Source organism: Zootoca vivipara, chromosome 3 (assembly GCF_965207765.1).
Source record: "Zootoca vivipara chromosome 3, rZooViv2.hap1.1, whole genome shotgun sequence".
Lineage (NCBI taxonomy): Eukaryota > Metazoa > Chordata > Lepidosauria > Squamata > Lacertidae > Zootoca > Zootoca vivipara.
The window spans coordinates 35365278-35379339 of record NC_142586.1 but is presented as its reverse complement, the minus strand read 5'-3'; the positions used below and the strand labels follow the sequence as shown (position 1 = coordinate 35379339).

Here is a 14062-nt window from a genome sequence, read left to right as displayed (position 1 = left end):
TGGTCTTTTGTGTACACTGCAAGCAATTTCATGTGCACCAGCTCACACTTCCCAGATTTGGCCCTACCTACCATATGGCTTCTTTCCCTACTCCAGCAAGCTATAATTAGAAACAGTAACTTATACATGGTGCCTAGCACAGTGACAGGTGTGGTATGAGTAATCAAAATGATGATGATGAATAGGCATGGTATTAGCAATTAAAATTATATGATTATTAGCTATAAGAATGACATAAATTGTGGTGAAAAAAATTAAGCTGCAGCATGGATAGAAATCACACTGTGGGGACCAGCCCATAGGATGACATGAAGTGCGTGAAACTGCTGGCCATGTAGATCAGCTGCCCTGAGAAGGAAGTTTCAAGCAGCCTCTACACGGCAACCATATTGTGAGAAACACTTTATTACCCTTGCCTATTAACAGACTGTGTGTGGTAGAATTAGATGTATGCTTTCTCTCTTTCTTTCTCTTTTTCATACTTTAGTAGCAGGAAGTTATCGGAAATCTACAGCCCAGTTCCTACAGTTAGCAGGCAGATGTGAATGTAATCTGACCAGCTGGAGTACAGGAAATGGGCCCCGTCAGGAGTGAAGGCAACATCCAGGACACTCCAGCCTACGTCCCGGGCTTTGATGCTCCGGAACTTCCGGAAGGCTCCGTAAGTGCAGTCATATAAGCAGATTGTCTGATCTTGACAAGCAGACATAAAAAGCTTTCCATCACGGGAATAGATCCCACAGAATGCCTTCTGGGAGTAGGAATCGGAGAAGGACAAGTGGTTGGGGAGAAAGTGTGACACCACTTGTGAGCACTCCCCACGAGAGAAGCTGCTGTTGTGGCAGAGGCCACACTCCCTCTTGCAAAGCAGTCGAGGGATGCTACGCTCAGTCTGTCCTGAGCCCAGCCTGCCTGTTGCCAACTGGATGTGTGTTTTGATCTCGTTGCACTCCAGGTCGTGAGTGTCTGGCGTCAAATCCACTGGAGGTTTGTAGTGATTTCCAAGTCGCCCTTCCCAGGCACTGTCATTGTCGTCGTCCGAGTCCAAGAGCGTCTGGACCACAGACAGACGCTGGCTGCTCCCCTGCCCTGCATCAAGTGAAATTGTCCTCTGTGCAGTAGATATGCCAGTACCGGGGCCAGATCCACATCCTCGTCATCCTCTTCCTCGCTGCGCAGTATCCCCAAGTCCCTCTGAGACCAGCTCCCCTGGTTATCCCAGCCCCCCGAGCCAGCGTTACTACTACTGCAGGAGCCCATGCCTTAAGTCATTCTTCACGGTTTGTGTCAGGTGTGTTCGAATGGTGTGTGTGCACGCGCGCTCAATAGGATTAACATAAACAGTTAGAAAAATTTGAAAGACTTATTAGAGCTAAAATAGATCATAGTTAGTGCCACCTTTAACAGTGCAAAATTCAGTGCTTAATCCCTCCTCCAGTTGAACACAAGTGAGGATATGATTGCTTATGGTCAAAGTTAGATGGACAAATACTGCAGAAAAGAGTAGGCTTCCTTCCTTCTGGAGTCTACTATGCACATTTCTTCCTTGCTTGCTTTCATAGGACAGGTTCGTCTGGAACCTGTAGCTTTCCAGAAGTTATTGAACTACAGCTGCCTGCAGAACAGCCAGTGTCTTGGATGACTTCTAGGTCCAGTTGACTTGTATGAGATTCACTGTCATAGTCACATTGGTTTGATCCTTTTACAGACAGCGTGCTCTTGTCATCTTGGTAAGGGTATACGTGAAAACTCTGTTGTCTCAGACAAACCACTGCCCAAACCAGCATTTTAGTCAATATTCTGGGTGAGGGAGAGTTATCAAAGGACAAGGGATCATACTGATGGCAATGGATGCTGAAGCAGAAGTGATAAAATTCCCAGTCATCTGTTCTTATTAGGAGAACACACACATTTTTAGGATCTACAGGTGCTGTGAAACTCACTCATAGAATACTGGGAGCCACCTGCCAAAGGTTCTCCATCTCAATGTATCAGTCTGATGAATTTGTTTAGGCAGCTTTTGCTTACAATGTGTCTTGCTCTCCCATCTATTGAATAGGTGTGAGTGCCATGCTGAGTGCTTGATCTCTGTTCCACAACTGTGTGTGCAGCAACTGTTGGATTATCCCTTCTACCAGCCTTTACTTTGTCAGATTTCCTGGAATGGGAAATTCCTTGCAGAGCTGTAGATATGTGGGTTTGCTATGGACCAATTCAATAGGTCATTGTTTTAGTAGCTAGACTGACAAAATGCATTGTGGGCTATAAGGTTTGTTGGAGGGACTAAGAAAATGCTTGTGGTGCCTGAGAGAAGAGTCCTAAGTCCACTCCAGGTGACTAAAAAGAAATTGCAAACTTCATTTCTAGCCACATAAGGTGGGAGGCTGCTGTGGCAATTGGCTTTTCTGCTCAGTCATCCTAAAAAAAGGGACTGGAAAAACCTACGAGCTGGTGCTTGGGTACCATAGCTGCCAAGTTATCCCTTTTTTTAAGGGATTTTCCCTTATGCTGAATAGGCTTCCTCGCGAGAAAAGGGAAAACTTGGCAGCTATGTTGGGTACACTTATTCACAAGTAGACAGTTGGTTGTGCTGTAGAATTCTCTTCTCTTTCCCCCCCTCCTTGGGTCCATGGTGCAAAGGCAGCAGACAACAGATGAAAGGCAGAGCCTTTCCTGCCTTTTCAATACCAGGGAAGATTCTAGAGCAGATCATTAAGCAAACAGTCTGTGAGCACCTAGAAAGAAACTCTGTGATCACTAAAAGTCAGCATGGGTTTCTGAAAAATAAGTCATGTCAGACTAATCTGATCTCATTTTTTGACAGAATTACAAGCCTGGTAGATGAAGGGAACGCTGTGGATGTAGCCTATCTTGATTTCAGCAAGGCCTTTGACAAGGTGCCCCATGATATTCTTGTGAAGAAACTGGTAAAATGTGGGCTAGACAATGCTACCATTCAGTGGATTTGTAACTGGCTTACTGACCGAACCCAAAGGGTGCTCATCAATGGCTCCTCCTCATCCTGGAGAGTAGTGACTAGTGGGGTGCCACAGGGTTCTGTCTTGGGCCCAGTCTTATTCAACATCTTTATCAATGACTTAGATGATGGGCTTGAGGGCATCCTGAGCAAGTTTGCAGACGACACCAAATTGGGAGGGGTGGCTAATACCCCAGAGGACAGGATCACACTTCAAAATGACCTTAACAGATTAGACAACTGGGCCAAAGCAAACAAGATGAATTTTAACAAGGAGAAATGTAAGGTACTACACTTGGGCAAAAAAAATGAAAGGCACAAATACAGGATGGGTGACACCTGGCTTGAGAGCAGTACATGTGAAAAGGATCTAGGTGTCTTGGTAGACCACAAACTTGACATGAGTCAGCAGTGTGATGCAGCAGCTAAAGAAGCCAATGCAATTCTGGGCTGCATCAATAGGAGTATAGCATCTAGATCAAGGGAAGTAATAGTACCACTGTATTCTGCTCTGGTCAGACCTCACCTGGAGTACTGTGTCCAGTTCTGGGCACCACAGTTCAAGAAGGATACTGACAAGCTGGAACGTGTCCAGAAGAGGGCAACGAAAATGGTCAAAGGCCTGGAAACGATGCCTTATGAGGAACGGCTTAGGGAGCTGGGTATGTTTAGCCTGGAGAAGAGAAGGTTAAGGGGTGATATGATAGCCATGTTCAAATATATGAAAGGATGTCATATGGAGGAGGGAGAAATATTGTTTTCTGCTGCTCCAGAGAAGCGGACACGGAGCAATGGATTCAAACTTCAAGAAAGAAGATTCCACCTAAACATTAGGAAGAACTTCCTGACAGTAAGAGCTGTTCGGCAGTGGAATTTGCTACCAAGGAGTGTGGTGGAGTCTCCTTCCTTGGAGGTATTTAAGCAGAGGCTTGACAGGCATATGTCAAGAATGCTTTGATGGTGTTTCCTGCTCGGCAGGGGGTTGGACTGGATGGCCCTTGTGGTGTCTTCCAATTCTATGATTCTATGATTCTATGATACTTCCTCCTGCCACTCTGTCTGACTGTCCTATGGTATGATGTCAGGGAAGCTGACAGGAACGCACCTCTCCATTAGATCAAAATGGTGGTTGTGAGACTATGCAGACCATCTCAGTCTAGCATTTCTAGGGGCGAAGGCTGACCTGGAGGAGCAGCTGCTTACCTGATGGCTTTCCTTGGCAACTGTGCTCGAGTAGCCCAAACAACATCTCTGACAAGTCTCCAGGAAGAGGCAGCTATGACAGAAACAGTTGCCTTCTGCCTCAACAGCTTGGCTTGTTAAGCCAGGGCAGTTCAGGTTTCAAGTTCCCTGTATACAAACCATTTCTAGTACAAGTAACAAGCATCTTATGCTTATTTTACTTACAAAATTACAGCTTTTTGTGGGTGTGTAGGGAAAATCAATAAGTAAATGGAGAACAGTGAAACCCGCTCTCCATCTACCGTATTTACCCACTCCTACCCACAGCTCCAGGCTTACCTGGCTTTGGGAAAGTGGCATGAGGGCTCTGGCAGCATCCCAGAGCCCTTGCACAGCCTTCACAAAGCTGGGTAAGGCACCAGGTTTTGAGAAGAAGGTGCAAAGCCACTGGCAGAGTCATAGAGCCCTCCAGCTGCCTTCCCCAAGTCAGGTAAACAGCCCTCCACCTTGCAGGGGGACTGGTTCTGTGGGTTCCTGGATCTACATGTTTGTGTATACATGTGGATTCCCAGAACTGAACCCTTCCATAAGATGCGAGTTACCTGTATACTTGTTGCAAAAACCCGCTATAGATTTGATGCAATGACAAATTATAAATTCATGATCCACTTGACTCTTGAAATTTGAAACGAGGATGGAACATTCCCAAGGTGTTAGAAAATTTCCTGGAATCTCCAAAACACTGTTGTTGCAAAACTTGAATGGATATTCTAATAAACATTCAGAAATAATCTCAAACATTAGTTTATTTTTTTATCTTATTCCTGAATGTTGGTCTCAAATTCCATGTCCCAGTCACTTCTCTAGTCCATGGATGCAACCTCCATTTGCAAACTCTTCCATTCATTGAGGAACCGCAAGCACACCTTCCAAGGTCCCATTAATACATCTTCATTGGCTCATCATAGTCCTCCTTATCTCTCTCCAGCTGTATTAATCAATTCCCACTCCCCAACACTAAATCCAAGGTGCAGCTGAGGCTCCAAGGAGGCTATAGCACTTTTACATTATCTTCGATAACCCATTGGTCAGTTTGCGATACACACAATTCTGATGTTCTTTAAGCACTTCTCCTCTGGGCCTCTTAAGTATTCTAGAAATGGACCTAGAGAAACCATGTTTCTCTCGTGGTTTTACTCCCTGTAGAAAAGCAAGTCCTTTATTTTGGATCCACATGCCAGTAGTTCCCATTCAGCATGTTATGGTGGTACACAGTGTTATTGTTTACCAATGGGAGAAAAATAGTATGGTACTCATTTCTGACTGACAAGCAGGCTGAGCAACTTGACCCATGAAACTTAACCCAGCCCACCAGCCATGTTTTATGGCCTCCCAGGTGTTTAGACAACCCCGTTTTTGCAGTCTCAGTCAGGTGGCAAAAAGAAGATGTTTATCAAATCCCTACTGGGCCACTATAACTGATGAGTTCCTTGTGGGAACACCAATTGTGCACTCTTACTGTGAGCTGCTTCTGGAGGACTCAAGTACAGTGGTACCTCGACTTACAAATGCCTCGACTTCCGAAGGTTTCGACTTCCGAAGTCCGCTAACCCAGAAGTATTTTCGCCGCGCATGCGCAGTAGTGGCGTGCGCGGGGTATGCACATGCGCAAAATGGACGCTTCGACTTATGAAGTTTTCAACTTCCAAAGAGCACCGTGGAACAGATCGCCTTCGTAAGTCGAGGTACCACTGTATATTGAAACCCATCACCTCATCCAAACCCCCAGAAGAACATTCAAAGGTAGAGATAACCTAAGCCAATGCCACACTTATTTTTTTTAACCTTTTTTACAGAATGCATCAGCAATCATTAGGTTTGTGATTGCAGAACTTGAAATCAGCATTTCCTGTCTTAACAGTAAACTTCTTTAAAAAAGCATCCAGAGACATATGTATGCATTTCTAATTATTTATATCTTGTATTTGTACTTTGCATTGTATTTATGTTTTGAGTAATTTTGGCCTCTTGTGTACTACCCTACAAATAAGCTCCACTGGTTTAATGGAATTTACTCCCAGGTAAGGATAACACTTCAGCCACAATCACTTTTAAAGGTGGCTTAATTTGATGTAGATACAACTGGAGTACTGCTACAGAGCCATTTATAAATCATGGCACAATTGCCACGTATCTCTCAACTTTTTATTAAAAAAAAACTAGTCCTGTGGCAAAAAAACAGCATGAGAGCCATCCCCAGCTCCACAGGGTGAGATTGAGGGGTTCTCAATAGCAAGCTCAGAATTGGTACACCATCCTCAGTGACAGAGGAAATAAAACATTGGCATATGCATGGTTATAACAGATTCTATTCAAAACAATACAGTGGTACCTCGGGTTACAGACACTTCAGGTTACAGACTCCGCTAACCCAGAAATAGTACCTCGGGTTAAGAACTTTGCTTAAGGATGAGAACAGAAATTGTGTGGCGGCGCGGCGGGAGGCCCCATTAGCTAAAGTGGTACCTCAGGTTAAGAACAGTTTCAGGTTAAGAATGGACCTCCAGAAAGAAGGTACCCGAGGTACCACTGTACCAGAAGTAACTATGATGCATTTGGAGACAGAGATGGTTATACTCCTTATCTGCTAACTGTAGCTCTCTTCACTCATGTGCAAAATTTACAAAAAGTGTGTTGAGGAGACAGGCCTTCCAGTCTCAATGCACTCATGCCGTCCATTCCCAATGTTCTGACAGCCTTGGGAGTTGGGGATAGGAAATACAGTTGTAGGCACTCTACATAATGTTTATCATCTCCCTTTCACATGTCTAACACAGTGCATGGACATTGGGGTGAGGTGGAGTGATGATGTCAGGGTGGGGCCCAGTGGGGCCTGGGCCCATCCCATGCATTATTGTACACATGGGGCACACATGACAAGGGCTTGTGATTAAAAACAATAAAAGGAAATGTTTACAGTAAAAATTCAGGGAAAATTCAGAATTTCTAAGGCTGCTAAAGCAAATGGGAAAACTTTTCGTAGTTGTAGTACCATTTCAGGCTTCAGCTCTCTCTGTGTGTACATGCTCTCTGCACATAGAAAACTGAGTTTAATGGGAATTACTCCCAGGCAAGTTCTGAACAGCAGCCATAGTCTTTCCTTTAAGTTGCTCTACCCCAGGCACCCCCAAACTCAGCCCTCCAGATGTTTTGGGACTACAATTCCCATCATCCCTGATCACTGGTCCTGTTAGTTAGGGATGATGGGAGTTGTAGTCCCAAAATATCTGGAGGGCCGAGTTTGGGGATCCCTGCTCTACCCGTTACTTCTTTCTGGCATGTTAATTTATTGTGGTGGCCACCACCGCTCTCTCTCTCTCACACATGCATACACACACAAAAGTGAAGTATTAAAAAAGACAGTTAATGTGTCACTGGCAGCCTAAACTTGCACTCAGTTTGGGATTTTTAGTTTTTGCTGCATAAATGAGTCATGACACAAGATAAAAGGTCACACATCAAGATTCTTCTAGGGTGACAGATTTGTCTCAACACAATAAGTAAGTTCAATGGTAGATATGCCAGGTTGTTGGTGTTTTAGTGCACAGAAGTGCCCGTGAGGCCATATTGTGACAAAACACAATGAAGCATTTGAAATGGAGATGCAGATGTTGATAATCATGAAAGAATTTTTTTCTTTAAAAAAAAGCAGTGAAGTTGAGAAAAGATTTAGAATCAAGTATACAAGGAAATGTTAAAGGAAATGTTAAATGTTACTTTTCGTTCTAGAGTAAGTGAGATTGTGTTGATCGACAGCAACATGTCTTAATTGCCACAGACAATTACAGAACAAGGGCAATTGCATGGAAGTAGTTTTTGGTTATACTTTAGCGAAAACTAAGATCAAACCCACACAAAAAAATGTGTAGAGCATTCTTGAGCAGGTCCCCTGCTTACAAAAGCAAAGCTGTGCTGATCAGCTGCTGTCTGTTTATCTTTACCCATTTAGATCTCAGTGACCAAACCACCACCCCCTCCACGCCTGCCTGAACAAAGGAGAGGCATTTGCAGCCTTACAATTTATAACTTTAGGAAAACTTACAGGCAGGCACTTCCGGCACTTTTGAAAGGTTCCAGGCACAGTTTCCTGGCAGCTTCATGGGAACCAATGGCACAGCAGTGCTTACTTATGCACTCATTATGTTTGGTCCCAGCTCCTGATAGAGGGCCCTGCTGAGGTCACTTGCTGTCTGCCTGTACTCCACGTGGCCTACTGCTAGAGGGTTCAAATATGGTGCCACTATTGCTCAAATAACCACCACCCCCCTGCCCTTTTAAACTTGTTGGCTCCTGCTTCTCTTCTTTGGGCAGTGCTGGTATCATAAAGCTGTTGATCAACATTGCACCAGGACACTTCCTAGCATTCCTAAGAATGCATTCCAGTTCTCTTCCACTGAAGCACTCCAGTGGTAGGTCAGCATAAGAGATACTGTAGTTGTGCAGTATGTTGATCAACTAATGGCAGAAACTATTTGCCCATTTTAAAGGTCCAGGTACCTAGACTGCCCCCTTCTTCACACTACTGGACTTCATAAACAGCTTGGCCAACATCAGATGTAGATATACCCCCCCGTTTCTCCTTCCATCTGGATTTATGTTACACTTCCTGATTCTTGCAGTTACCCGTGTTGCGATGGTATTTGCTAGTGGATTATGTTCTCCCTAGCTGCTACTGTAACGTTCCCTTCCAGAGACTTCCTTTGGGCTTTCCTTGTTATTGCTTTGCCACCTCATTTCTAGCTTCATTAAGTCAGAGCCCCCCATTATGTCCAAACCAGGGAACTCAGACTAGGAAAATAAGTCAGGGTCACATTGAAGTAGAGATGAGGGGAGGAATGCTAAAACCCAGGGTTCATTTCCAGCTTCATAAGCCATGGTATATGAAACATGGAACAATTGTCAAAACTAGGCTCAAGTTTCTTTGGATTAAACAGAGCTTTCAGAAGATCTACAAAAGGTAAGGGTTTTGTTGTGTGGATTCTCCAGTCCTTTATACTGGGTCCATAACTGCTGGGCATATTCTCATTATCTGTGAGATAGAAGTAAACATTCCCAGACGATGACAACCAAGTTTGTACCTGGTCAGAGGTTGAGATAAAATTTCATTAAAATAGATTTGAGGTTAGTAAAACTATTTTACGACTCTATTGGACTGGGTGACGTTTAGATACTTGAGAAGTAACCTTTTCCACAGATTTACATTCTTAACTGAATGTAACCTACAAAAAAATGGATTGACATGAAATTAGTGCAGAAGAAAGGTAAAAATAACATGACGAGTGTTAGTAAAATTGACATGAATATTTACCTTTTGATGATGAGCTATAATTCTCTTGTTCTTCAATGAATAAAATGCACGGAATGATGGGAACAAAAGAAAGAAATCAGCAAATTTAAAGTTAGACAAAAAAAGGTGTTATACATGAGAATGACAAACACTATAGGCTCTGTTGCAGCATGCATAAAATTAATGTGGGGAACTTGGATGACAAGACCATGACAAATTATAAAGTCTGAGGCCAATAGAGAGCTAAGTATGGTCAAGTCCATTGGAATAAATTGCCTTAAGCCCACTTAACGTGTTGGGTTGTGGCCTGTTCTTTTATATATATATATATATATAAACTTTAATATTAAAAAATTAAAAAGCTACACCTCTGTTGTACACAATGAGCACTTAAGAAACCAAGCAGTAGGAAAAGGGTTACTCATGTGAGGAGACATCTCTTCAACTGTTAGTTTTTCACATCTTTCATTTAAAAAGATTCACACTAAAAAAATTGTGCTGGGTGGAGCCTCAAATGTACATTGGAGCAAGGATTTTCTTTTTATCCATTCCCGATTAGAGTACTTACATACTGCACTTAATCTGACCGGTATTAAAAAATACACGATTGTATCAGAAAGCACTCTCCAGCTCAGTCCAACAACAACTAAAGCAAAGCTTGAATTGCAAACAACGGAAGAGCAGGATCACACACACAAAGAGTGAAGCACCTATGGGAGTATGTTAACAAAAGATTGAATGAATGAATAGCTACTGCATGACTTTCCAATGAGCAATTGTCATATAATTTTTACAACGGTGACCATTAAAAATAGCTTGCTTTATTAAATATTACTGAACACCTACTTTTCCTTTGAAAACACCCACTTTTAAAAAATGCAGTGGCTGTAAGGTACCACCTCCCCTCTTCTTTCCTGGATGTCCCATATAATCCAACAATAAACACTGACAAACTTAAAATAATTCAAGAGGTGTTTTAAACAACGTAATAGGAAATAAGGAAATGAATAGGAAGTCCTTACAATAAATAAATCTGAAACTAAACTGCAGAATGCTCAGATCAAATGGCTCATGAAATAGTGTAAAATATTGCAGAACTGAACATTGCCTTACTTCCAGATGGAGTTGTGATTTATTGTCACTGAACCAGGTTCGAATATTTTTTTTAAGTGTAAATGACCCGAGCAGCATTTTCCTTTCACCTAGCAACCTATAACCACTGGTGTTTGTGAAAGCAAATCTATCGAGCATATCTTCTAGAAATCTCTATTTATCTGAAGTCTGCTGGATAGCACGCTTTGTTGAATCAAACAAGAGCAGAACAAAGAAAAGTCTGAAAACTGAAATATTCTCATAAGCATGGTGCCCATACCATCATGACCTTGCACTTGTATATGTAGGGAACAATGCGCACAGGAAGTGGTCAAGTGACCTCAGTGACGCTAGTTCAAACATAGTTCAATTGCTGGCAAATGTTCTTCCCTAAGTATCACTTGTACATTATTATTATTATTATTATTAGTAGTAGTAGTAGTATTGCAACAAACACAGCTATATGCATTAAATATAAAGCTTCATACTAAGAACAAGGAGCCGTTTTTTAAACCGTTATAGCATGTTGGTGAAAAGGTGGCATGGCTGTGCTGAAAACTCAAGAGGTTTATAAATTTTTAGTTAAAAACTGTTGTAGCAAGCTAGGTAAAGACCTTCATGACACAGCTTTATTTTTTATATACATAATATTGTTGTAGAGGACAGTAGGGTGCTTGAAAGACAGTGGTAAGGCACCTGTTTGATTTTCAACCTTAAAATAATACTGCCAGGCTAATTCAATCAAAAGCAAAGCAATTTAAATCCATATAACTGTGTTAAGGACTAAAGGCACTCCTAGTATTATAGATGGTGCATCAGTGGGCCCAGGCCAAGTAGACAGATAGACAGATAGACAGACAGATAGATAGACAGACAGACAGACAGACAGACAGACACACACACACACACACACACACACACACACACACACACACATCTGGTGTTTTGTTTTAGAACTCTGAACTCTATCTGTATTCTGACATTTAAAGGCACACTTTATCTGCCATCTTTCCCCCACCTCCCTCTTTCAGATGTGTCCTTTCACATCTTCTCTTTCGGCCACTCGCTTGCACTAATATACTCATTTCTCAAAAGACTGTTAGAATATGCTACAAACTGGCAAGCAGGCACATATGTTACGCGGAACAATTATACATTTGTTTTGTTTTGTTTACTACAAGTAAGTAAAATTAAAATACAGTCGTCATTTCACTGGCAGCATTCCTTTCTTATGAAAACGATTAAGAGAGCCAATTCTAGAATACTGACACTTGCTACAGTTTTTAGCTTAGTATTTTGTCTTTGCTGGTCTTTTTTATCCTGTATCTTAGGAACATGGAAAGCTTTATGCAATAGAAGCATTTCACCAGAGTTTGTTCATTTTCAGTTATACTGTAAGATTGATGTATCATTCTGTAATCACCTAAAGATACATTTCTCAATGAGCCCTTACATATTAGGCTAATTTGGTTAGGAACTGAAGTTGCCATGGGGTTAAGGCCTAATTAATTCAATTTAAACTTCTCCTTGACTTCAGCATGCATCATCCCTCATAATGCTAAATATACACCTTAGGCTTTCCTGAAACCCCTCGAGTCATTTCTAAAACCACTGAAATCTTTTTGCTTAAACTGGCACTTGTTCATTAATTTCAATGGCTCTGCTCTGAGTGTGACTTAATTGGAGACACCCCTTTATCTTTATTTCCACTATGCATGTGTATCTTTATTTCTAATAGATATAATCAGAAGCTGGCCAGATGTTTGATGTCCATTTCCCACTAGGATGATTGTGTAGAAATTATCCTTTACCCACAGGAAATAAAATCTGGACTTCCTGTATTGTTATTTTGAGATCAGTTCTTCCCAGGCATCTCATCACTGCTGCCAAGTCAGATAATTGCTCTGCAGAGGGATTTCACTTAACGTTTGGACAAAACTTCTCCTATGCCAGTTTTTACATTTCCAGTTAATGACAGATTGAAAAGAACAACAAATGGCAGGATTTGGCTGTACAGTGGTGCCTCACTAGACAAACACCCTGTAAGATGAATTTTTCACTTAACGAAGAGATTTTTCGAGCGGAGGTTGCCTCGCTAGACGAATTCGTTTTGTGAAAAATTCATCTAGCGAATTGTGGTTTCCCATAGGAATGCATTGAAATTCAATTAATGTGTTCCTAGGGGGGGGAATGCAATGCATTCCTATGGGATTTGCTAGACGGATTTTTCGTTATAAGAATTGACCCGTGGAATGAATTAAATTCGTCTAGCGAGGCACCACTGTACATTTGAAACACTTTTTTATATATAAAAAGGGCTGTTCAAGGTAACAATGAAAATAGCAAGACTTTCATACTTTACCAATTTATTATATCCCTGCAGAAATAACCCTCAGTGGGGGCTCACGTGTTTTCCTAGTCAAAACCCTGTATGCCTAGTAGGCAAGGAGGGCAAATTGGAAATGCACAAGACAGATCCACAGACCCACCCTCAGTTATGGCTAGCTGTGAAGGAACTTCCAAAGGAATGACACTTTTTACCAAAAAAAAAAAAGTTTGTCCCTTTAACAGCAACAGATTAAAAGTTCCAGCCAGAAAATCTTCACCCAGAGTCATCATGTTAATTTTTTTTTACCAACATAAAGCATGTACAACTGAGTCTTGATAAGAAGCGATATAAAGTACAAGTGTAAGAGCACCTATTTAACGAAACGCCCACGGCATTGCTTTTTGTTTTGTTTTCTACATTGCTGCAACCATTCTAGTTTTCCACTCTTGCGGTTTGAAACTGAAACCGGTTGATCAGATTACAAAATCCTATTAGCATCATTTGAACTGAAATAGTATAGTACATTTTCCAGTAATAAGAAATTCTTCACACTCAGGGGGAAAACACACAAACACTATACCTTATCTATTTTCTTATTTACATGTCAACAAAGAAATAATATACAAATATCCACAAAACTCTCTCAGCTTTTGTACAGCCTCTTTTGTATAATTGAAAGTCTGAGATAATGCAACCTGTTGAACTGCAATGTAGTTTTGTAGCAAGTTGTTGAACCAATGAGACCTTAATTCATGGTGACATGATATAAAACAGCAGATACATTACACATCAAAACCACGTGCAGAAAACAGCAAATATCCAAGTGAAAATGAATGTATGGAATGGGAAACCACTTTGACATATTCTCTACTCTTCAATGATGGTTGTCATTCATCAGGAAACTCACATCTATATGATGCATGTATTGGCAAAGAATGAACATATGAACCATCTCATTCTCAATACATATTCATATCTAGAAGGATGCATGACATCAATTTGCTATAGAGAAAGAAAACCTTCAATGTGTTGCCCTTTCAGTTCTGAACTGCACCATGTAATTAAAATATGAAAACTCTAAACAAGTTTCACATGATCTCTAATGTAAACCTAGATATCTGTGACTTCAGAAATA

The 14062-nt window shown here is 41.5% G+C and overlaps 1 protein-coding gene across 50 annotated transcripts in view; it reads right to left on the bottom strand.

Moving 5' to 3' along the window:
* The window catches only part of RIMS1 (regulating synaptic membrane exocytosis 1), a 235258-nt gene that overhangs the window by 51127 nt on the left and 170069 nt on the right, over positions 1 to 14062 (bottom strand). For 33 of the 50 annotated variants that reach the window (XR_015948904.1, XM_088665888.1, XM_088665849.1 and 30 more), the window contains one exon: positions 9528 to 9557. The exons of the other annotated variants lie outside the window; for them this stretch is intronic. Coding sequence is in view for 32 of the 33 variants with exons in the window: in XM_088665888.1 (XP_088522014.1) it covers positions 9528 to 9557 (30 nt within the window). In the remaining variant the exon portion in view is untranslated. The remainder of the gene's footprint in view (positions 1 to 9527; positions 9558 to 14062) is intronic. 50 annotated transcript variants of the gene reach the window in all.